This window comes from Pholis gunnellus, assembly GCF_910591455.1.
Source record: "Pholis gunnellus genome assembly, chromosome: 3".
Taxonomy (NCBI): Eukaryota; Metazoa; Chordata; class Actinopteri; order Perciformes; family Pholidae; genus Pholis; species Pholis gunnellus.
In genome coordinates, this window is record NC_136529.1 from 3,585,265 (window position 1) to 3,610,304 (window position 25,040).

The window sequence follows — 25,040 nt, forward strand, 5'->3', positions numbered from 1 at the left end:
TCGCTGTAATTGGGGCCCTGTGATTCCCCCCCTTGCCTCTCCTCCTCCCCCCCCCCCCCATCCCATCCCATCCTGTCCCTCCCCTCAACCTTCCCCCCTCCTCCCCCCTCTTCCCCCCCTCCTACGCGTCGCTGTGCCGGACGTCATGAGCATAGTAATCGCGCTGGGAGTCACCACACCTGAAACGTCTTACTCAGATATGGCTGCTGGATCAGAGTAAGTACTGGCTACAGGCCGGGCGGCTGTGCCCTCATCTTCAAGAACTATTCCGGTTTTGCCCATCAGTTTACTAACAACTTACCCCCCCAACTTAACTCGCTAGTGTGTCTGTGGATGCGGCGACGTTGCTCAAATGGAACAAGTACCTCAGGTTGTAAACAGACTTCCCGTTTAACCTGATCATCTACTCCACCCGAATAGCTGCTGCAATGCAGGTGCTATTAATAACAGGAGATGACTGGAAAAGCAAACTACGGCCAATGTTGAATCAGAAACAGGAATGTCCCATGATGCTGAGCAGCACCTGACCTTTGACCTACCGTGCGTATGTAGTTGTGCACCACTTTTTTTTAATACTTCAATATATTAAGGGTTTTTTTGTAGCAAGGAAAAACAAATCCCAAACAAGTAAAGGAATAATAATAGTAAATCATGCACCTGGCAAAGAAAGACCAGGAGGAAAAATCTAATTGAACATAAATAGATAAATAAGAGAAAAACAAAATACATCAAAACAACCATGCAACACGCCAACAACATTGTCCGTCACTCGTGTCAACCATCATTTCAGGATCAGATATCAAAAATATATATTGGAAGGGTTCTATACACAGCATTATTAATGTTAGGATCTAGATTTGCACAGGTGAAGTAGCATCCTGTTTGAAGAGAGGACCTGTCTTCTTAACAGATAATGAGCATCAACAATGAACAGAGTCAAAAAACCTGTGCGGTTCGGGAGGGTCACCAGCCAAGTTTCTTGTTCTGACAAATATTTTGTCCATCTTGCTATATATGCGTCTTTTCCTAATCTCAGAAGGAAAGTCAGTCTTTCCATATCGTGAATTTTCCTTAATGATTTCAATCCAATTTTCTACTGAAGGTGGGTCGGTTTGTAGCCACTTACGAGTAATTGCTTTTTTTGCTGCTACCGTTAATATTTTCAGGAGGTATCTGTCATTTCCTGTTACTCCTTCTGGTAGATCACACAAATAAAGTGACTTGCATGTGAATAAGATCTGCTGACCAAGAATATGCTGCATAGTTCTCCAAACGTTTTGCCAGAATGTTTGTATCTTGGGGGCATGCGCCCACTTTTAAATGCAGTGGTGCTTTACCATGAACAACAATGGTGTGTTCACTCTCGTCTTCATGCGTAATTAAGTGCTGAAGATAAAGTTTAATATGGGGGTTTGTTAGCGACATACGTGATTGTCTGACCACAAACTCTGTTCTTTTGTTTTTGCCTCTTAGCAGTCGGGTTGGGGGAAACAAAATATCCTCATCAATACCCAAAAGTATTAATATAACTGTCGACTGGCACCATTGGACTGTTCTTGGTAGTTCTATATATGAATCTGCTGTCTTTATTTCTGTTATTTTGTGTAATGGTACTAGGCGCTTTGTTTATTGTGTTTCTATGTGTGAAAAAAGACCCAATAACAAAACAGCCACATGTAGTCAATGGCCAGAACTATGAAATGAAGTAGTAGGGGCTCTCCTTTCCCATTCCATTAGAGGTTTGGGGTCAGTAACCTCCAGTGGTTTTTAAGGAGGACCCAGGGGATTCCCAGCTAATGCAAAAGAGCTCAAGTTATTCCCTTTAGAAGTACTAAATACGTCCATGCAACGTCGCTGAGCCCTCCCCTTTTTGTACACGTTTCTCTAAAACTAGCATTTTGGGTTGTGATAAATATACTATATAAGTCTGCAGGAGAGACCTGAAGAGATGGGAAGTGCTTTACCAGACAGAAATAAAGGAAATGCTGTATGTGATGCTTCAGTCAGGCCGGTTGCACATGAGCCCAGACGCGTCTAATGTAATCCTGACTCCTGTACAGGGCTGGACGGTAAACACAAGGACGGCTACTGGCGTTTTGTTTACCCCACCAAAGTCTCTTCTGATTCAGACATCTCAGTGATCACTTTTATCTTCATATCACCAGAAAATGAGTAAGGCAGTTGTGACTTCATTTGAAGCAATCACTTCCTGTTATGTGATATTACATAGCACTGGGTGCAGAGTGCAACTGTCCTGCACAGCTATTTCTTATGCCAAATGTAGTGACGGAACAAATAGTTTCACCACCAATCACTGTGTTCATACACTCGCATAGAAACTGCTGTTATGTTTATTTGGTAGGGGCCGTGCATATTCTTAAAACATCATTGTAAATGCCAAGAGGCTTCATCTGTAGTCCCTGGACAAATGTTAAGCTAAAAAAAGCACACGATTAAAACTACAAAGTGATTCATCATTTATAAGCATGCAGAGAATATGAATACAAGTAGAAACATCATTCAGGACACTTTATACACTTTCAAAACATATCAGTCTTGCACAGCAGAACAAGGATAAAATGCAGGTAGATGAGGGACGAGGACAGACGGGTGACAGCAGACAGACCGAGGGAGGTTCAGCACAGACGGGTTGAGGACAGTAAGGTGCCATTACGGTCAAGTGCCGACCGCTTTACGTCTTTGACATGAAGCTATGTATATCACACACAAGAAAACTATTCCCCAAACACACCTCTCCCTAATGGATTTGAGGTGGAACTAACTGACACTGATGTTTTGCTGCAGGCAACCCATAAAATAGGGCCTATTTAATAGGTTGCATAGTCATTGTGTTATGGGCTGTTTTGTAATATTTTTAAATAATATTAGTATTTAAATGGTGTAAGTAAATGCAAGTAGAAGTAATACCTTTGTCATTTTGGGGTGCCCCTGTGGATGCATACCTATCGAGGTAGACTTGTATCGTGTTCTCTCCACTTCAGCCCCTAGGTTATGTGGAATGCAGTCGGTCTCCCCCTCCCTCCCTCCCTCCCTCCCTCCCTCCCTCCCTCACAGGCCCCCTATAGTTTCCTCCAAACAGGAGGCTCCATTCATCACGTGATGAGATACACGGTCTCCACTTAGATATGCAGAACCCAGCGGTTTAAATGAGACGTTTGGATTCTTTTGACATTTTTAACTGTTCAAGATTTGGAGGGCAAGGGGGGGGGGGGCACGATTCTGCACTGTCTGGCCAGATCTCAGCTAAAGGGCAAAAGGAGTTGCATAACATAATGGCCTCCCACATTCCATTTCCTAAAAATCTGCTCTCTGAGGCTGGAAAGCAACCTCAGGGTTGTGGCGCCATCTAGTGACCGACTGATGTATTTATTGAAACCATTGTTTACAAAACAGCCCAGGAAAAAGCATAGTGGCAAAGATGAAATGTTTTATACATGTGATACTTGTTTTTGTCATTCCTCATAATAATGCTTGTTTTTGGGGGGTTTTCAGCCCTGAGTCAGTTGAAGCAAGTCCTGCCGTGAATGAAAAAAACTACAACAACCACAGCTGTGGCAGCGCACAGAATCATGGGTATCGGGGACTACCATATGCTGTGAGTTCATACAGTTCTCCTCCAATCAATTCTAATCTTAGCATGTCTTTATTATACCAAATGTGTTACTCTCTATTACTCAAACATAGACAAGTAGAAACATTTAAAAAGCTAAAACAATAACTCATTTTAAGTCTTTTCTGGTTTTCTAATCTGTGTTCTATAGAAATGGAGCAGTAAGAGTAAAACTAAGGGTTGCCAGTGCTTCTAGTCTGATTGAAGACATGGATGTCTGTCCTACTGTTAGTCCTGTGTAACCACACGCTACTTCCTTTGTTAACAGCTGTACTGTTTCACATACCTGTGTTTTTTTTTTTTTTGCCCTCATTTTCATTCGTCTCCATTTTCCGTTTCCCTTTTTTTGCCTGAACACCCACGTTGTTTGAAGATGCAACAGTCTTCCGTTGTGTGTTGTCAGGATCACAACTATGGCGCGCCCCCTCCCCCCACCCCACCTGCCTCCCCGCTCTCCCAAACCATCATTCCCCGCATGGACCTCAACGGCGTCGTACGCGGCTCCCGCTACCACGACGCCACCGAGGACAACTCGGCCGACAGCGACAGCTCCTCAGAGGAGGACGGGGCCGTGGCCGGCTGGTGTCACTGCAGCCTGACGCCGGACGGCCTGCTCATCAAGTGTGACAACTGCAGGTGAGCGAAGAAGCACCCGCCAAGTCTAGATCCTGGAGCGTGTAACAACCACACCGTCTCGCAAATTCATGAGAAAGAACAGAGCAGGTGGAACATTTTGAAAGTCTAGTTATTATCCATACATCTCTGTTTGAGACTTTCAAATGACATTCACTGCTCATGATTAGGACCCAGTGTGGTGAGATTGTAGCAGCATCAACATGATCACAATTTAGTTTTTATTAAATACAAAACTTTTGTTTCTAAACCTCAAATTTAGCTTTGGTCACTCCTCAAACTTAGACATGGCCCATTTATGTGCCGATGGGTTTTATGTCCTTTTTGGTTTGCAGGGGACTCGACAGGCGGAAAGGAGCAGAAGGCCAACACAGAAAACCCGAAAATGTCTCCGGTACTATGTCTTTTGTCTTTGTTTGGTTCAATCATTTCCCCATAGCAGTCTGTAAAGTGCTATCTGGTGACCATGGTTTGTGGTTGTTTGTAGCTGGAGAGAGCAGTGCCACCGAGAGTGGTGACGAAGAGGTGTCGCCCTCCACCATCTCCTACACCGCCACCCAGCATACGCCCACCAGCATCAAACTCACCGTCAACCGGGTCAAAAGGAGCAAGTCCAAAAAGAGAAAGAAGAGCACAGAGAAGGCCCGCGGAGCACTGAAGGGCAAGAAAGTCAAGGTATGCAAACTGGTGGAAGCAGAGTGAATCAGGATGAGTCTAGCAAACAAATCTATTGACAGATTAAAGGAAATTATAAGCTCAAAGCCCAATATCGAGCTGTTATTTTCTTTGCCACAAGCACGCCCCATTGAGATTACCTCAATGTTACTGATTGCAGAACAGTTGCTGCTTTACATGTCCATGTATTGATATGGGTTCATCTTCCTTCTCTCAGGCTTTCAGAGAGGGTTCTAGGAAGTCCATGAGGATGAAGGTGAGGATTGGAGTTAATCCTACGTTTATGTTAAAGGTCCCATATTGTAGAAAGTCAGATCTCCCTGTCTTCTTTTGGTTATAAAGCAGGTCTAGGTGCTATATAGATACCGTGAAAGCATCAAAAGGCTCAATCCACGGAGAAACGCACACGGCTCTTATTCAGAAACTGTTCCTTTAAACGAGCCATCAGGACTTCTGTGAGGCTGTGATGTCACAGCTCTACTGTATGTAGAAACAGTCATTCCCTGCCTATAATGGCACTAAAATAATCAACTAAATAGTGCTAAAACAGAGCGTTTCAGACAGTGGGTGAATACAGGTATATTATCACAGACAGTGTGAGAAAAATAGTTTTTTGAACATTAAAGCATGTAAACATGTTCAAGTAGAGCCTAACAATGAGGATGATGTGTCTCCTTAAAGTTCTACTCGGTGCCATCAGCCTCATGCTTTAACCCGCTCTGTCTTGTCCTCTGTCTAGAACTCAACAACGGAGGCCAGCGTGCTGGATGAGAACACGGCAGAGGGATGGGAGAGCAGGATCCGCCAGTGGACGGACCAGTACGAGGAGGCGCTGGTAAACCAGTACAGCGCCGATGTCCAGACACTCCTCCAGCTTCACCGCGCCGCCAGCACCACTGTTTCAAAGGCAGAGAGCAACACGGCGGTGCCCCTCGCCACCACACAGATCCACGCCTCAGTCGACGCCATGGACACCATCAACCGCACTGAGCTGGCCTGTAACAACACTGTGCTGGGCTCACAGATGCAGGTCAGCCCACGTCCTGAACCAAACTCTGTATTGATTCAGCTTGTATGTCCCAATGTGTGCATGTGCAACAAACGGTACCATTGCAAATGATGCTATGTAATCATTAAGGCCATAACAACACATGAGATATAGTCAGATTACATCTTAGTTACTGATTTTGCATGTTTGCCCTGAGGGCTTGGTCGATACGGCTTTTAATAATACCTCGATATTTTTACACGATGAGGCAATGTATATCTTCATATTTTCTCTAACTGTTTGATTAAACCCTTTGGGCATAGAGGTGGGCAATATATGGAATATACTCGATGTACTGACTGCTTGTTCTACGTGAGATGTAGTAAATGAACATATCGCGAGAAACAAGGACAAATATTAATAGTCGCGGAATTTTTGAGACTGCCTCTGGTCACGAGCATGGAGCACCTGCATGGATAATAACCAGTCACAATTGTGTAATTATGCGTTAGTATGACATGTTTAAAATGTTTCTGCATTTGCAAATAACTGGTGTGTGATGTGACATTCGCAGCTCCAGTTGGGGCGGGTAACACGAGTGCAGAAACACAGGAAGATCCTACGCGCAGCCAAGAACCTGGAACCAGACACGCTCATCATTGAATATCGGGGGAAGGTCATGCTCAAACAGCAGTTTGAAGTCAACGGGCACTTCTTCAAAAAGTAAGACATCACGGTGTTTGTATCATTGGGTTTCTCCGCAATATGCTTTTTAAATGTTTGGGTGCAAAGACGCTCACAGAGATCCCAGTGTTGATACCACCGTCGTCATATTTTTCCCCAGACCCTACCCCTTTGTGCTGTTCTACTCGAAGTTTAATGACGTAGAGATGTGTGTCGATGCAAGGACCTTTGGAAATGACGCCCGCTTCATCAGGAGGTCCTGTACACCCAACGCCGAGGTCAGCCAACAATCTCAATGCCTTTCTGCGTAGCTGTGAGTTCTGTCAGGCTGCTATCGTAGAATCTTTTAACTGAGATAACTCGCGCATCTGGTCCCTTCTCCAGGTCCGGCACGTGATTGCTGAGGGCATGATCCACCTGTGTATCTACGCCGTCAGTCATATCACAAAGGACGCTGAGGTCACCATTGGATTTGACTACGAGTTCAATAGCTGGTCAGTACTGCTCCTAAACCCTTATCCGTCTTTCCACCTGCCTGTGACCCAGCCACTAGAAAGCTCCCATCCATAGAAAGTAACACAGGTCAAATCCAACTATCTGTACCACATTCAAGTATAAGTGGTAATGGTCTATGTTCTGTCTAGAAACACATGTTGGTATCAGGAGTGAATCAAGTAGGAGTTTGCTTTTGGTTTACATCAACAGTTGTTGCTGCTTTAGGATGTCTTGTGTTCTGTCCAGTTTAATCCTTTCTGTCTCTTAACAACCCTCAGTAATTACAAAGTGGACTGTGCCTGCCATAAGGGCAACCAGAACTGCCCGGTGCAGAAGCACAACCTGAGCCCCAGGGAGAGCTTGCTCAGCGCCCCCTCGCTGCTGCCGCCCTCCGCTCTGGCAGGTGCTGAGACCCGGCGGAGAAAAGCCCGGAGGAGAGAGCTAGAGAGCGGCCTCGCCGGTGACAGCAACCAGACCCTGAACCAGCACCAGGAGGCCAAAGAACTGCAGGGGACCAGTGACACAGAGGTGTGTGTGTGTCAAGCTTAGGCCACATCCACCCTACTACGTTTCCATTTTAAAACATATCTTTTGCTACATTTACACCTAGCCTCCACACTACTAGTGTTCTACAACCCTTAAAATGGAACTGCTACCGACGCAGTTTTAGTAAAAAAAACTCCGGGTTTGCCTCAAAGGCAGAGACGTAGACCTTTGAAAATGATGACATTTAGATCTGCATTCGCTACTTGATTGGGTCTTAGCCGTAACGACGTGTCCTTCCCTGATTCATCACGCCGCCAGAAGACAAGAACAGCAGCCTTGATTATCAATGGACTACCAGGTTAATTCAACATGGAGAACTGATTATAGGCGTTGTTGAGCTTGTTGTCTATACCAGCAGCTGTTGTGCAGTTAAATTCTGCATAACTCTACGACTGAGAAAGATCTTAAGTATCAAGCACAAAACAAATGTGTAACAAAAATGTATTGGGCTGGATGTAGCCTTGAATGAAGGGATCGATCAATACTTTTAAGTTACCTTAAGGTTAAACAAAGATCCTTAGATTTAACTCCATTACATATGAGTGTGTCCGCAAACGGGAAACGTGTTCTAAAAACTGTGCTTGAAAATGTTAATATAGCATGTTTTCCTCATGTGCTATTAGGAGAGACCGCTGGATGAGCTGAACGTGGAGGAGGGAGAGGAAGGAGAGGTGGATGAAAACGGGGTGGCCATCTCCAGTAAAAGGGTACGACATTTTAACTTTTCTCCCAGTACAGCTGTTACACTAATTTAGCATTTGTGTTTGCTGTGACAATAGATTCCAATTCCAGCATAATACATCAGTACAAGAGAAAATGTTTCCGGTAACTCTCTGCCCGTGTAACTCCTCTCTTGTGTCTGTGCTTTTTCACGTAGACGTGTAACAACCTGGAAAGGAGGCGCAAGAGAGTGGGAGGAGCAGAAGTCAAGGAGGAGGGCGTGGAAAGTGAGGACGGGGCGGGAAACCCTGCAGGGAACACTCCTACACCCCACAATGTCGGAGTGGGGGTCAGCACACGGCGCTCCAGCTATGTGATGGTCAGTGACTGAAGTCCGGTTGTTCATCCATATCTGTTCATCTTTTTTTAATACATTTGTTTTGTTGTTCATTCTTTTTCAGGACGCGCCGTCTACTGAAGAAAAGACCTCATTACCCAACCTGCCCGCACCCATCGCCCCCCCTAAACCCGCACGACCCACCAAGCCTCGGCCCAAAAGTCGGATCTCTCGCTACCGGTCTAGTTCGTCCCAGCGAGCCCGGCGGCAGCGCCAAGCCCTCGCCCAGCAAGCAGCAGCAGCAGCGGCAGCAGCCGCCGCGGCAGCGATGGCAGCGCCGCCATCAGCAGCCGACCAGGGTGCCTGTCTGGATGAGGAGGGATCTCAGGGCCCGTATGGTTCTGAACACGGCCACGGAGAGAGCGGTCTGGGGGGTCATCTCCTAGACGGAGACGGCCATGGTCTAAACTGTATCAATAGAGGCAACCTGCGTTACCCCAAGACCAAAAAGGTTAGAGGACCCTAGACCTTGTAGAAATGAAGTGTAGGATTTACAATAAGCTTTCTTATTTATGTTGTACATTCCTATCAACTGCAGAGTTAATCATTGATGCGTCTTTGTTCTCAGTACCTGGTGACAGAGTGGTTAAATGACAAGGTCCCTGGAGGGGAGAAGGTCCACCAAGAGGTGCCCGTTGAGCGCCCGCTACGGATAACCACTGACCCCACGGTGCTGGCCACTACCCTCAACATGCTGCCGGGCCTCTCCCACTCGTCGCTCATCTGCACCGCACCCAGACACTACGTCCGCTTTGGCTCCCCCTTCAACCCCGAGAGACGCCGGCCCCGCCCGCTCCAAATGGACGGCACTTACGGCTGCTACAAGAAGGTGAGACATGCCGCGAGGTATTGTCGAGAGATGGAGGACACGGCTGTACAAATATTCAATGAATAATGTCATCCATGGTGATTCACATTGAGTGCTAGTATTAGAAGCTTGTCTGCAGGTCCTTTAACAATTTACCAAAAGTTGGAAGCCTGAGCAGGATAGTTCGGGAGTTTTCAAGTGGCTTTGTACGAGGTACTTCTTCATAGTCGGTGTATTACACAACCAGGAGTAGCAGCATGGGAGCAAATCAATGTACTGCTCTGGACGAGGGCAGCAGCAAAACTTATTTTTGATACCTAAAAAGATCCCTTCAGACAGATAACTGAAGCTGTTCTATCCATCAATGCTCTCTTCAAAGCCACCAGACCATTTTACCTCTCAGAACACAGGAGTAGCTGGTCTGTTGCTGCCTCCATTGGTTTGTGATATTGTGTGACTTTGGTGAATACGGGCTAACCATTTAAACACCCGAGTCACACAATAACACAAAAAAGCTAACCTGACAAGGAAGTGCTCGATCCACAACTCCCGTGTTCTGTAAGGTAGAATTGCAGTTTTTGTCAATGGAGTCATATGACTTTGGCGAGAGCCTAGATAATGGCTTCAGTTTTCCGCCAGGAACATCTTAAATACAATATTCTTCATGTAGAATTTTAGTTATCTAAAAGACGTCCACAGCAGTACATTGATTTGCTCTTGTGCTGCTACTCCTATCTGTTTCTTTAATCTCCATCTACTCTAGGTAATACGCTGTTTATGGAGAAGAACCTCATACAACCCCACTTCAAAACACTCAAACTATCCCTTTAAATTGTCTGAAAATGTCTCTTGAATCCCATTTTTAACTCCTACGGTCTTGCACCGTATGCTGTTGTTTTGGTGAAAAATGACCTGTCAGAAGAATTTAAAGTTCTTGTTTTTACCATCATTATACCCTAAATTGGTCATAAAATGTATTCTACCTAAAAATGTTAATACTTGTGACTTCCAATCACCTTGTAATATGTTAAGTTATAGCCAAACCATTCTTCTATTATACAACTTAAGACTTTTCTGAGAGATTGGGTTAAGTTTAAGGAAGATGTTTTTAAATGTCTTCTAAACAAACACTTTAGTTTTGTTAACCCGACATTACTGTTGTTTCGATACAGAGATGGATAAAGCAGGTGGAGGATGAGAGCTGTTCAGCCAGTGTGGAGGATGGCACAGAGTCCACCTCCTCCCAGCAAAGTACCAGTAGCAGGTCCACCCCCAACCCCCTGTCCAGCGGTACGTACATCCCCACCTCCATCTGGATGACGCATTTATTCTGAAAGCACCAAAGCTGGAGGAAGAATGAACGTTAGATCAGAACTAAGGAACTGGGTGGTATTATTACTAAAAGTACAACTAAGTGAAGGTTGCAGTCCAGATTAGAAGCATGTCTCTCGTCTTGTTTCGATACCTTCTTGATACTAGAAGTGTACTCTCTCCTGTTTGGTCCAACTCACCTGTGTTATTCACGTTTGTAAAATCCCAGATGTCAACGCACCGTTTAAGAAGCGCCGCTCCAAGTACGCAGCGGAGACGACACCCGCACCCTCGGACCACCTGCTTCGCCCGCTGTCGCCCATCTCGCCGCCGCTCCCGGGGGACTCCCTCCACCCTCCGCTCCACAACCCCTGCGGCTCCCTGCTGCCCAACGGCCTGGTCTACTCACCCATGCCCTCGCTGCCCGCCAGCCGCTGCAACACGCCGCTGCAATTCGAGGTGAGGGCACAGCCACAGAGACGCACCTAGATTCACTGAGACAGTTGTCCGTCAGAGCTCACGTGGTGCATGTGTATTCTCTAATAACATCCAATTTGGAAAATCCAAAGTGGTGACTAGCAGTGAAAGTGAAAGTCGGACTGTTGAAATGGTAATGAGTCTTTGGAACACACCATGTGTTTGACAATATGACGTTTCTAAGAGCTTTTTCTTTCTGCTCTCTAGAACATATCGTCCCCCGAGGCGTCGCCTGTTCACCGGCCAGAGTCCATCTCTCCCGAGGTACGTTCCTGTCTCTCTGACACTACCTCCTGATTGCAGATACAAACAGTTCTATGCTATTAACTAGTCAATGTTGTCTCATTCACTTTGTACTCTCTGTCTCTGTTCTTTCTCCAGCTGTGTCTTCAGACAGACTTTGACATCCCTCGTCCTCAGTTCCCCGACCTGTCCCTCCCCTCCAGCTTGGAGAGCTCGGTGGCGATGACCTCAGATGACTTTTCCCTCCCTGGAGGCCCTTCAGGCCACGACTCCCAGGGTCCATCATCTGTAGGGACATGCTCCCTGAACCCAGCGTCCTGTCCTCCCTCAGACCTCACCTCCCAAAACAGAGAGCAGGCCTTCAGGACAGAGTTCAACCTCATATACACCTGTTCGCCCCTCAACGCAAACCTGGGCAACCCCGTGGCCACCGACCGCCACCTCTCCCAGTCCGAAGGTGGCTTTTCCCCAGCGGAGTCCTTCCACAGCTCCATAAGCGGCCAGGGGCCGCTGGGAGACGTGGGCCCCTGCTCCACGTCGCCCTACGGCGAGCCTCACTATGGAGGAGGCTACCCGGATAGTGGCACGCCTCCTCACACCAGCAACCCACCGCAAAAGAAGAAGGCAAGTTCTTCACATCTTAATGACGAGGATAATGTGAAAGTCATTTTTTTTAAATCAGCGTTTTATTTGTTCTTCTCCAGCACGAATGACTTTGAGTGTGATATGTTTCAAGTGAAAAGCCAAACCTCATGATGTGCTTTTCCCCCTTGCTCTGTGTTTGCTCCTTTGCTTTGTCGTAAATATTTCAATTGGTCCGTTTTGTGTCAGGTGGTCAAATCCAAAAGCAACAGGCATTTAAAAAAACAAACTTATTTAACCGTTTTATGTTTCTATCTGAAATGATTTCGACTCTGTAGCTTTGACCCTTCCTCCCCCTCCCCCTCCCCCCCTCGCTGCTCCTTGACACTTTTTGCCAAGTCTCTCTTCCACTTTTCTTCCAAGGCAGAGGGCCAACCAGCATACCATTAGTCTGCTGACAGGGAAGCCAGATTACCAGGCTATAGCTGTAAGAAGTGAATACAAGCCAGTACAAAATATGGTGAATATTCTCCCTACAACTACATCTTTAGAAGTGTGCATGTAAATATTGTTTCTTTGCATCTGCATACAACACCCACCCCATGCTCCGACAGCTCCGCCCCCCCTCCCCCCTCCACCCGACCTGCATTGAATTACGACTCTTTAGTTTTGAGCAGCAACAACTGATGGTTCATCAGTTGTGTTGACGGTGTGGAGGTGAAGCCCACGCCTCTTTGCTCCATCTCATCCATCCACCTCTACTACAAGCCAGGCTACGAGACATGCATCACCACAAGGGCTCAGGGGAACGGTAAACTGAGCGAACGCGTTAATGCAGCGAGTCGCATCATAGACCTGTAAATCAGAAGTCATCACATGTCAGACATGTGAGGCGAGTTATTCTGAGAGGAGCAACAAAACATGAAAATAAAGTCCGGCTCTTCCATAGATGCCCCCTAGATATTTCAAATATAAATTTTCCTTACAAGGTGTACAGTCTTAAAGACTCTACCTTGCTAAAAAATACATTAGCAGGGTTCACCGGTAATGTTCTTTTTTCTTTCTTTTTTTACTTACCCGGTCAGCACGGGGGTCAGAAATCTACCTGCCTGAACTTCATTTGAACTTTCGCCGATACAAATAGTTTAGCAGTTATCAAATAACAACTTTATGTTTAGACTTTATTTCGGCAAATGAATCCTCGAACCTGTCCAACTAAATAATTGAAGCGAGTGCCCGGTCGGGACTGAGCATGGCGATATTAACAGAGATGGCTCACTCCTCAGCTTCCTCCCTCATCAGCCCCGGAAATAAACAATGTTTAACTCTTTGAGTCGCTACATTCACTTGCAGCAGCTACTCTTATTGTTCAGCGCTGATTAGTAATTCAGATTCCTTTCAAAACGAACGGATATACATTTTTCGACTTTACTTCTGTGTACAGAATCACACGCTGTGACAATCAGCCCGACGTGACTCATGATTCGAGTTCAGCCAGAATCGATCCGTCTCTTTGTTTTATTTTAGTTGTATCTTTTCAATTTTTCATTTTAGTTTAGTTTCATTTTCAGGTTTAGTTTTTATATTCGTAGTTTTACAGTAGTAGTAGTTTGTTTTTGTTAGCGCCAGGTATATGCAGTAAACATACAATCAATCAATCAACTTTATTTCAGACTCAGGGTCCATATAAGGCAAATACAATACAAAATACATGGTGGAGTATGTAGGAAGGGCCTTAATGTTTAAATCTGTGAGGACTCCCTCACTAGCACACATGAATAGCTTGATCTACTACAATATTAAAATCCTGTTCTTGTTCTTTAATTCTACAAGACTCGACCACATGTGGAAAACAAGGGAACGTCAAGTCCGCTCACTTACTGGGTTCAATGAATTGACCGAAAGTCACGCGGTCTCCTTTTTCCAGTAGTGATATATTTGAGTACAAAAATTAAAACTAAGCTTGTTTTCATTATTTTTTTTTACCAGGCAATTTCATTTGTCTAATTTTTGTTTAATATTTAGTTTTTCTTCAAGGATACAGTTTTTGTTTAGTTCCAGTTTACGATAATTCTTTTTCTTTTAGCTTACATTGATAACCCTGCTCGACACCGCAGCAGTCACAGTTACAAACATAAAACTCAAGTTGTTCTTCAGCATAGTTTTCCTTTTAAGCCATGTTTGATGGTCTGCAACAGGCTAACAATGGGAGACCTTCTTCATAAAGCTGTAGAATTGGTTTGACCTGATGTGTGAGGAGGCTGGCTCTTACAGACACATACTGTGTTTATAACTGAGGCATGTGAAAAGTGATTTAAAAAACCACTGGCAAGTCTGGCAGGACAGTCAAAGTCATGTCTCCACTGAAGACATCTTCCATATTTAGTCCTTGGTGGTTGTTTTAGCTAGTTGTTCTGACACTAGTATCAGAAATATGTGAGTCTATGCACCGATCTGATATCACGTTATCACATCGTTTATCAGCTCATTTACGCTACACAGGAAACACAACAACAGGTGTCACTGGCTACCTGATCCATACTGAGCATGTGCAACTCTCACCAGAGATGAGAAAGAAGCGAGAGGGCTCACTCCTTAGCTACAGCCATCATCAGCTCCTCGATCGCTGCGTCTGGAATCATTGATGGACGCGGCTCAGGAGAGAGCCCTCTGGCTTCTGTCTCATCCTTGTTCAGAGCAGCACATGCTCAGTACCAATCAAACAGGTGCTGGAAGAGAGTGAGTCATTAGCCAGAGCTAGCAACATGTCCGCAACATAGCAATATTTAGCAATGAAAAATCTAGATATAAAAAAGAGACATTCATTCTCTGATTTTTGCAAAGAGTTGAACCTGAGCCAGGCTATACAACTACTGTATGTGAGCAATCCCATCCGTACAGGGTTAGTGGTATACAGCTGTTACAAAAACAAAATATATATTTATTGTTATTAACGCTGTTATCGGCCAATACGCAGGTTCATGTATGGGAACCCAGAAGAATAAAATGTCAGCTGAACATCACCTGCCTTCTGCAGTCTCCCCTATTTGTCGTGTTCTGCTACTGCAGAGCTTCAGGTGAGGTCCATCCACGTCAGTATCTGACTGTGTGGTCATCATTCCGCCCCTGCCTCTTTCATATACCCCCCCCCCCCCCCCCCACCCTTCTCTGTTCCCACAAGCCTTCTCTCTGCCATGACGACATTAAGCTGGGATGAGTGCTCTCATTCTCATTGTCAATACTGGAGGTGTGTGTGTGTGTGTGTGTGTGTGTGTGTGTGTGTGTGTGTGTGTGTGTGTGTGTGTGTGTGTGTGTGTGTGTGTGTGTGTGTGTGTGTGTGTGTAGCTGTTGTTTCAGCGTGGTTGCATCATGGCGTGGTGCGTTCAAAGTTGCCTGCTCTGTCGTCAAATGTTACTAACCGTGCATCCAGAACACATGACGTGCTCCACAGCACAGGCCTCTCATGACTACGAGTGTGTTAGTGGAATGGAGATGCACACGGTGTCATTTTCATGTCAACGGTGATTTCCATGGTGATTACGGTGTGTGTGTGTGTGTTTTCTTTTTGTCATGTTGAATAGTTGTTTCCAGGTGAGTCCTCTCCGGTGTGGTGCATGCCGTCTGCCCATCACTCAGTGCAGTTTTGGTGAATGGTGTGACTCCGTCAGCGGCCCCGGCATCAGAGTGTATGCCGTGATGCGTGTTTGTGTGTCAGTCCTCCAGCAGCGGGTGTTTAATGGCGCCTCTCCTCCCTCTGCTGCCTCAGGTGTCTTTGCTGGAGTACCGCAAAAGGAAGCAGGGGGGTGGCCGCGACTCGGAGCCGGCCGGCGGCGGCTCGTCGCTGGGCAGCACCCCCACCCGGCCCTGCTCCCACTACAGCCAGGACTCCCCCCACTGCCATCAGCAGATACAGCCGACAGCCTCCCCGCACAGCTCCTTCTCCTCCTCGGCCCATACCTCCTCCGTCCTGCAGATAGAGGAGGTCAGTCCTCCAGACCACCAGGGCTCGTTGCAGCCCAGACACCAGGACAGCAACAACCAGTGGTGAGAAGCCCTGAACAATGACCTCATCACCTGGAAGTTCTTAACCCTCTGAATCCAGATCAGTTTCGGGGCGTTTTTCCTCTGTGACCTTTATTTTCACTGCAATATAAAGATCCTGCTCCTCTATGGAAACAGCACATGGATAGAAGTAGAGAGAACTCAAACAACCTCTCCTGTCCGGTCTCAGCCAAATCAATGCTGGCGTCCTCGGGAACGCGTCATTTGTTTTTTACAGCAACTTTTTAGAGTAAACGGTTTATTTGATGGTTTAAATGAAACATTTTGGATCAAATGTTTTTGATGAAATATAACAACTTTAAGCTTTGTTTTGGCTGTTTTTTCTGAGGGAAGCGTTCATCACACATGATGTGTTCGAGGACTGCCGGAAAGATGAAAATCTGATGATAATGCAGTTTTTACAGATTCTGGCTGTTGTAAACAGTGTAGTTCTGGGGATTGTTTAAAGAAAACATGCTTTTCAATCCTGCCGGAGGTTTTGGGATTCAGAGGGTTAAGTCTGGATTTGGTCGTGATGAGAGTTTGCAGATAACCTTTAGGTTTGTGTTTTTTCCAAGGATGGTCCCCACTACTGTTGAACGCCTAAGGGAAGGTCAGGGGGTTCTGGAGCGAGTGCTAAGAAGTATCAAGATGGAGCGGGTTTACAAGAGGAGTGACGGCTCGACAGAGAAGGAATCTGGTGAGACCACGTTTGAAACTTCAGGGATCCCTGCAGAGAAATGGGGTTGGCAAAAAAAGAAAAATAATATTGTTTTGGATAACTATCGATGGAAATGAACCCACAGCTATTGATGTTGTGCTTTAACCTCCCTAATGATAACATGTGTTCTGTGTTCTCAGATGCAGATCGGTATGAGGTGCAGTCGGCGTCCATGGCTTCTCCCATGAAGAGTCCACACGGATACAGTCCCTCTGTGTTCTCACACCAGGTAGCCTGTACAGACCAGTTCTATCACCTGTTCCCCAACCATCAGTATTTCACTGATATTAGTATTCAAGCTGCCTGATGACCCTTGGCCTTGTTGAGTGTCCATTTCTGTTATTTGCATTCAAGACACTTGATTCAGACTTATTGCTGATGAGGCCAGTCTGTTTCAGTTGGTTTTAATGATCATATCTTCAATGCATTTTGGCAGCATTTTCCTTTGGATTTGTTGTGTCACCCACAGACTGAAAAGTTAAGCCAATGAGGAAGTGTCTTAAAGCTGCATTCTCTCTAATGTCCACCAGGGGGCGACTCCTCTGATTGTATAGACGTCTATGAGAAAATGACTCTACTTCTCTCTTGATTTATTACCTCAGTAAACATTGTAAACATGAGTTTATGGTCTCAATCTCTAGTTTCAAGTCTTCTTCAACACAGCATGATGTTCATTTAGTAAATGATGGTCCATTTAGAGTCAAACAGACCATAAAGCAGATTATGCTTTAGGGCGGGGCTACTGTGATTGACAGGTTGCTACCACAACGTTGTCTGGTCAGGGAGTCGTCCGTGTTTTTGGTTTAGAACTTTAGAACTATTTTTTGACCTATAACATTTACACTCAAGTGCTAATTATAAGTTGGAAAGTCATTCATATTTTCAACTTGCAGGTAGAGAACACAGAAGTCTGTCCTTAAAGGTCTTTAAATGTTTTTAGTTGGTGTGAGACTAAAAACATTAAGTTTCAGATTGTACATAAACTCATTGTTAGTAACTACCTGCAGTTTACATGTGGACATTAGTGAGCTATGGGAGTCTTGGACATCACAATGAAAGCAGCCGTAGACTCGGGCCACACTACAAAGACTGAGTGTGTCTCTTCTGTGTGTTCAGTCATCAGAGAGCCACCGGCAGACCGACAGCCCGTCATTCCTCCAGCAGACCTCCAACTCTCCATTCCGGGGTTCCTACAGTCCCTCATCAGGCCAGAGCTTCTACCCACGCCACGTGTCCCAGGACCACCCTCCATCCTCCTACCCCAGTCGCACCCCCACTCCCACCTCCTCCTCCGCCTCCTCCTCAGACTCCCGGCCGCCAACGGGCTCTCTACACCAGCAGAGTGGCAGCAGTAGCGTGGACGGAGGCCACGGCTACGGTAGCAGCCACTTAAAAGCGAGTCTTTTGAACAGCAGCTGCCTGGTGGGGGCTCCCAGCCCGGGTCCCAGGCCCCATGGGCAGACTAAGACAGACTCGGGCGCCCAGGCCTGCAGAGGGAGTCAGCAGCAGGCATCTCGCAGCCTGAAGTCGGGCAGCCCGGGCCAGGCGGCGCTGCAGGCTGGTTCCAGGCTGCTGCCGGCCAGCGGACCGACACACTACCCACAGAGAGGGACGAGCCTCAGTCAGTTCCAGCACTCCCCCCTCCAGGGACCCGGAGTAAGGACACAGTCAGGAAGCTTTTAGGACCTTGTTCAAGTGTGTGTGTGTGCGTGTGTATGTGTGAGTGTGTGCGTGTGAGTGTGTATGAAGCTGCGTACCTCCTCAACCCCTAAAGCTGCGGTGACATGGGGCTCAGGGAGTTTGGGGAGGGGAAATGTACAGACCTAAGAGGAGCAAGGACTTCTTTACGGATTTCTTTTCTTATTTTCTGTCTTTTCTTTCTTTCTTTTCAGAAAAAAGAAAACAAATTACCACATTCTGCACAAAGCTAATCATTGACTTTGGACATCATTACGGAATCAGTGGAAAAAGTGATTTGGATGACACGTTCTGAAAAAACAACAAAAAACAAACAAGAAATCACGTGTAACTTGAAATTGTCCCCAGTGTTTCCTCATGTGCCGGACTGTGCAAACAGGCTCTATAATGTCGGAAAGTAAAAACTTCCACACAAATGTCTGTACAAAGTTATAAAAAAAAAGCCGTACCTGTCGCCATGGTACCCAGGTTGGATAAATGCTGAGACGCATATGTAACTGAAAGCAAGAGTTGTTTTATTTTTTATTTTATTATTTTGTGTCAACGTTACGTTTTTTTGATTTGGCGAGTGGCCGAGTCTGTGCTGCAGTAAATAAGTGTTTGATTTGGAAAGAGGGGAAACGATTCAAGCGACATGTTAATCATCCGTTCTAAAGATGCATTAGAGAGGGGAGGACGGGGTCTCCCTGAACATCATTCCATATTCTCAACAAACATGAAAACAAACCCTTTTCTCTCTCTCTCTCTCTCTGTCTCTCTCTCTGTCTCTCTCTGTCTCTCTCTCTCTCTCTGTCTCTCTCTGTCTCTCTCTGTCTCTCTCTCTCTCTCTCTCTGTCTCTCTCTCTCTCTCTCTCTCTCTCTCTCTCTCTCTCTCTCTCTCTCTCTCTCTCTCTCTCTCTCTCTCTCTCTCTCTCTCTCTCTGTCTCTCTCTGTCTCTCTCTCGCTCTGTCTCGCTCTCTGTCTCTCTCTGTCTCTCTCTGTCTCTCTCTGTCTCTCTCTGGGTTCTCCGTTGTTTAGTTTCGGTTCTCATCCCCACTGGACTGTTTGATTTCACATTAGGACTACTTGGCTGTAGACCTCTGATATTGTACTTGAGACATACAGGTCTTATGATTCATGGTGCTGCATTCTTGTTTTTGTTTTGTTTTTTCAATAAATTTGAAATCCAGTTAAGTTCCCCACATATGGCTGCATTCATCTTGTCATTACATCAGTTTTATTTTTCTTAAGATTCATATGAATCATATATTCTAGTGACGGGATGCGGGAACAAATAAGAGAAGTGATCCCACTTTATTTCTGAGCTAAAGATGTTGGGTTTGACTGTTTGTACCTGTTTTTACCCTGCAGTTTGTTTATAAAATCTAGGAACAAAACAGCTGCTATGTTCTCCTGAGGGCTGCTTCCCTTTCCACAGAATGCTGTATTTGTATTTTTCCTTTTTAACTCTAATCCTCACAAACTGACTTGTAAGAGAGAGACGGTTCTCCTGACAGCTGCAGTGGGACCTCAAGCCAGCGCTAAGCTGACAGCCGGCGGCCGCAGGAGTCGCCCTCTCCTCCCTCTCCTCCCTCTCCTCCCTCTCCTCCCTCTCCTCCCTCTGAGACTTTTGATTTTGGACCGGATGTGGAATACGGGCGTGCCCGTGTGGAAGACTTCAAGGACCGAGGGCCCGGTCATGAGACTGGACCCCACCCACCCACTGCCCCCCCTCCACCAACACACAGAAGGGTACTCGTGTCCCATGAATGTTTGACAGATTGATGAATAATAAAGTTGTGACCCAAAATGAACCAGCACCTTAAAATGAAAGAAGTAAAGCCTAAAAGACACATTAGGACAATATGTATGATTACGTGTACTTGTATAGAAGGAAATGTGATATAGACTTGTATGGAGAACATATAGTACACTGAATTTACCGCATGAAGTTTGTTTTTCGGGTCTTTGTCAGATGGGGTTCCTCCAGAAAAAGAGAAACAGACGCTGCTTTCTCTTTGTTTAGTGAAGATCGCTCTGTCGGGTTTGTTTTATTTTTACAAAGATCATAGTAACTATTTCAATTCTTCACCCCCAAAAGATTTAAAGAAGCAAGAGATGTAATGCATTTTGATAATAAAATGATCATGATGGTAATGTATTTTGAAAACCTGCCATTTTCATGTGTCGTCTTTAGGAAGTTTTGCACACGTCACTGCAGTGGGGAGGAAAATGGTGCTTCATGGAAAATGTTTCAGTTTTTACCTCGCCACTTCATTTCTGTGGTAGAAATCTCATCTATTTGACAAGTAAATTATTTATCTTCCAAGATGTATTTCAGGACTCCGTGGCCTGCTGGTTAATGCGAAGCTCGATGGGCTTCTCATCCGTTTATATCCGGACATACATGCTGAAGACACAACAGGTGAATAAGGTAAAACAAATAGATATCACCCAGTTGATTTCTGAAAATAAGTAATTGTTTTTTCTATTACAAGTTTTCTGAAATGTTATGTTTAAATATGCAAATGAGGCATTATCTAATGGTAGCTTTTGGTGCATTTAGGAGAAATCTACACATGCATATAGACAAAGTAGTAAAGTAAACACCTAAATGTGTATAATTGATGTTTACATGCCTGATAGATAGAAGAAATGTTACGGAAGAAAAATAACCCCTTGAACTACATTTTCTATTAGCGCTCACAGAAATCCTGTTAATTGAGAACAAATCTAATCCAGTGGATGAACAGAAATCATCTAACCCTGTTGGTAGTGCCCTCTCTATCTGCCTTCTCATTTATCATATATAGATTTATTATTATTATTTCAGGGAATTTAATAAATGGGAAATCATAACATCCCAATGAGTTTCTTCATACGCTGTAACATTTAAATATTTGTTCCACTTATCCCGTTCATCGATCATTCCTGACTGAACTCTTTTTTTTTTTTTTTCTTGACATTGATGTATTCCGATTTGGTCTCTGTCCAAAAGGATCCTCACTATTGTCTTTCTCCACTAGAGGGAACCATTGAGCTACAGGGAATAATGCAGAGCAGGACTAGATGCCGCTGGGTTTCTCAGTGTGTGAAAGCATCACGATAGACAGGTTTACTACTGCTGAGATTATTCTGTCTCGGTTAGTGATTTTTGGTATTTGTTACACAGATTACACGCTTACAACTCGAAAATTGATAGAAATGATCAAAAATCCCTCATTTAGAGAGCGAAAAACGAAGAATCCATGCTGTGATTTTGTGTTTAAAACTCTTGACTTTTGGCGATTTCTTTTGGCAATTGAATGGCGAGCACTTCTCTTCTGGAAACTGCTCAGGAACCCCTTTATTGTAAATATAGCTTGGAAAGCCATACATCCCCTAAATGACCTAGATCTCTAGCTTGTGTTTGTAAAATTGTATGAAGCTGAGATCCACCTAGAGGTCACAGCTGGTCATTACAGCAACATCAATCTTCAAAAAAAGCTTCTCACCTGAAAAGCATTTCCAAGGTATTTGTCGTCCACTTGAGCAGCATGAGAGCAAAGTCCTCAGTGTCGTCAAACCAGGTCAGTGTTTCTGTCACAACACTGACCTTATGTAAAATAGTCACTCCAAACGGGATCAAACCAGTTACATTCTGTGCCTGACTTAGAGGACTTATGTGAGTGACGCATGAACCTGAAGGAGGTACCAGCCTTAGAACAGCATAAAAAGAGACAACAGAGCAGAGAGAGATGGAGAAAAAGAGGAAAAAAGAGATTCCCAGGGTAGAGACTGGATCATACTTATTTAACAAGAAAAAAATAGGCGATTCCGCGGAAGTAGACGTTGGGAGAGACTTATTTGATAGACCCTTAGGGGTCTTATCCCCTCAGAGGTGGAATAGAAGACCCTTCTGCTGTCAGAAGACGGCATGAAAAAAAGATAAAAGAAAAAACTCACAGAGCCTGAAAACAGCAGGATTGTCAAAGAAAGAGAGCGAGAGAGAGAGGAGAGATTTCCAGCGTAGAAGCTGGATTACATTTCTTTAACAAATCAGCGAAAGCAGAATAGAAAGAACCTATTACAGTAGGAGTGTTAGAATTAGTTCTCGTAGCACTAAGACTGTTTCATTGAATTGAAATTGTTGTATGTGATTATTGTGTGAAAAACGTTAATAAAACCACGGCCTTACCATTTGTAAGTGGCTGAAACCAAACAAAGTATTCTGGTTCTTTAGAACAATGTAACCCTCTTCCCCCGTCCGTGAACCGTGTGACGACAGAAGCTACCAGAGGAGCTCCAGTTCCCTGGGTGACGACTTGGCATTGTTAGTCATAAAATGGTGAGATGTTCACAATACGCAACCGTTCACGCTACAATAGACACTCACAAACAAGACCGCGCAGACTGACAACTAGTCTGAGGAACCAGCGGACCTCCTGGCGCCTCCACAAGGATCCAGTCTTTACCCCCAGGGTGTCCAGATCTGCTCTGGTCCCAGTTTGAGTCGGACAATAAGGGTTTCATTTGGTTGTGATATTACAATAATAATGAATGATCATAAAAGGAACTGCTCTGCAGTTTCTGTCCACAATAAGACAAGACAGCCTCAGTCTGCCCTGCTCCATATTTTAATTCATATCATTCATGCTTAGTGGTTCCTGTTTTGAGGCATTCCGCCAAATCGGTACAATTTGCATGTTGTAACTTAAGCATTCATTTTTTACAGCACTGTATCTAATACATTAATACAAGTTTTTTTTTAATTGAAGATATTAGTAACAAGACAGAAAGTAGGGCTGACACTTCTTCAAGTGGTTTACCAAAACCTTTAAATATATAATAGCATTGAAGAAATAATGTAGGTAACAGGACTGTACGTTGAGATTGACATTCTCAGTCATACTAATATGATCACAAATACAGAACATTTAGCCTTCAGGAGACTGATGCTACTTCCTGTTGATCATGTGACTTCCCAAATGTGTACAGACGTAACAGAACTCAACTGGTTTCTGATGTGTAAATTAGAAATATAATCACACAATAATATAAAAGAAAACAAGATTTGTGAATATTGTAATCATATTTCATGGTGAAGTGTTAGGATTTTGGCCAGACCCCACTCTCTATTATTGCAGTGTTCTAGGTAGTTTTTCTTCAAGTTTTATATGATTTATCTTCAAACTGCAATAAGAACAAAGTGCAAGACACTTTACTTGATAAAATAATGAACTATACATGTATGTTAAATGCTAGTTTATGTTGTAATGTCACAGGGATGGAAAAGGCAACAATTTGGTGGAATTTTCTTTTGTTACTCACCTTTCGCTTCGTTTCAGATCACTTCACTTCCTGCCTCTGTGTGTTTTCCCGCCTATTTTGGAGGTCTGCCCCGCCCTGATTAGTGCCACCTGTCCCTCGTTGGCCCTGCCTGACCTCCTGCTCACCCATTTGGACTCTTTCACCTGAAGACTTCAATAGATCTCTCAAATAATCCTGTTTCCTCCTCAACGCTCTGCATTTGGGTCCAATCCCAGTAATTTATTCCAAATATTCTTATATTGATTGACACATCAGGATGCTACACCCAGTGTGGACCAGCGCAGGCGGAAGAACGCACACACTGCTAGTTTACCACTGTAAAGTAAAACTTTATTGACAGATGTCAACTTCAGCACCTCTTATTGGCTGTTCTCTTTGTCCATCCCACAGTACCTGAATTAACTTTATAAAGCCTGCATATGACAATACAAATAGATAACATATACAATTGAGAACACATTTCCTTGTGTATGTTAACAATTTGCACGTCAGGACCGCTATGAGCTTCCACCAGAGTTTCCTCTGGCTTCGCCCTGCCCAGCCATAGTTCACCATCTTCCAGGTCCTATCGCACAAACTCACGCTCCACCTCACCCGGCACGCTGGCCCTCACTGTCACGTTTAGATGTATGTATTTATATATATGTATATGTATACAATGAGCTTTGTTATTATCCCCAATCCAGCCAGCAGTCTGGACACGCTGCTCCACAACAAAGAAAGCGTCAATCTCATCTGATGTACCGTGCCTGTACCCATCTTTTAGCCGCTCTGTCATGGCTATAAATAGCGGCGGCTAGCGTGGGCTAACCAACTGAAAAAGAGCGGAGAGATTTGTGCGGTGTGCAAGGAGATGTTTCCATGAGGGTTGGGTTACATGTTGAAGTATTAATTGATAGAGTTTATCTGTGTCAGTAGCCTGACAGCTGGAGCCTGTACAGTACGTGGCACATGACTGTAGGATCACTTTGTAACCTGTTTCAATGTAAGTATTTGTATGTACTTGTGTACATGCTACTTCTACAGAGGTAGAATCAAATGAATCGGTCTTCTCAGATTACATCCACACTAAACCTGAAAGCACACAGTGTCTTTCACAACCCAAAACAACCTATTTTTCAATATTCTTTCAAGACTGAATACATATGAAATCATTTTATT

General features: G+C 44.7%; 1 protein-coding gene across 3 annotated transcripts; it reads left to right on the forward strand.

Moving 5' to 3' along the window:
* The first annotated feature begins 17 nt into the window (after positions 1 to 17).
* Positions 18 to 20,672, forward strand: setd5 (SET domain containing 5). Of its 3 annotated transcripts, none has more exons than XM_079186610.1 (24): positions 18 to 216; positions 3,514 to 3,616; positions 4,005 to 4,267; positions 4,600 to 4,658; positions 4,752 to 4,939; positions 5,157 to 5,195; positions 5,679 to 5,969; positions 6,502 to 6,650; positions 6,772 to 6,889; positions 6,996 to 7,105; positions 7,385 to 7,634; positions 8,276 to 8,359; positions 8,530 to 8,691; positions 8,774 to 9,160; positions 9,278 to 9,538; positions 10,690 to 10,807; positions 11,058 to 11,287; positions 11,513 to 11,569; positions 11,687 to 12,172; positions 15,897 to 16,174; positions 16,750 to 16,871; positions 17,033 to 17,121; positions 18,009 to 18,548; positions 18,785 to 20,672. In XM_079186610.1, exons 1-24 carry the CDS (start codon positions 146 to 148, stop codon positions 18,821 to 18,823), a joined length of 4,494 nt encoding a protein of 1,497 aa, XP_079042736.1. In that variant the 5' UTR covers positions 18 to 145; the 3' UTR covers positions 18,824 to 20,672. The 3 variants fall into 3 exon arrangements, with proteins under 3 accessions (XP_079042736.1, XP_079042737.1, XP_079042738.1); XM_079186611.1 differs by having other exon boundaries at positions 4,014 to 4,267; XM_079186612.1 differs by having other exon boundaries at positions 4,035 to 4,267.
* Positions 20,673 to 25,040: the final 4,368 nt, after the last annotated feature.

What these genes read in the sequence shown, in the direction of transcription:
- setd5 (XM_079186610.1), top strand. Translation starts at nt 146, where the DNA reads ATGAGCATAGTAATCGCGCTGGGAGTCACCACACCTGAAACGTCTTAC. An exon ending in AACGGGCACTTCTTCAAAAA is followed by an intron (nt 6,651 to 6,771) that starts GTAAGACATCAC and finishes ATTTTTCCCCAG; the next exon opens with ACCCTACCCCTTTGTGCTGT. An exon ending in CCTCTGTGTTCTCACACCAG is followed by an intron (nt 17,122 to 18,008) that starts GTAGCCTGTACA and finishes CTGTGTGTTCAG; the next exon opens with TCATCAGAGAGCCACCGGCA.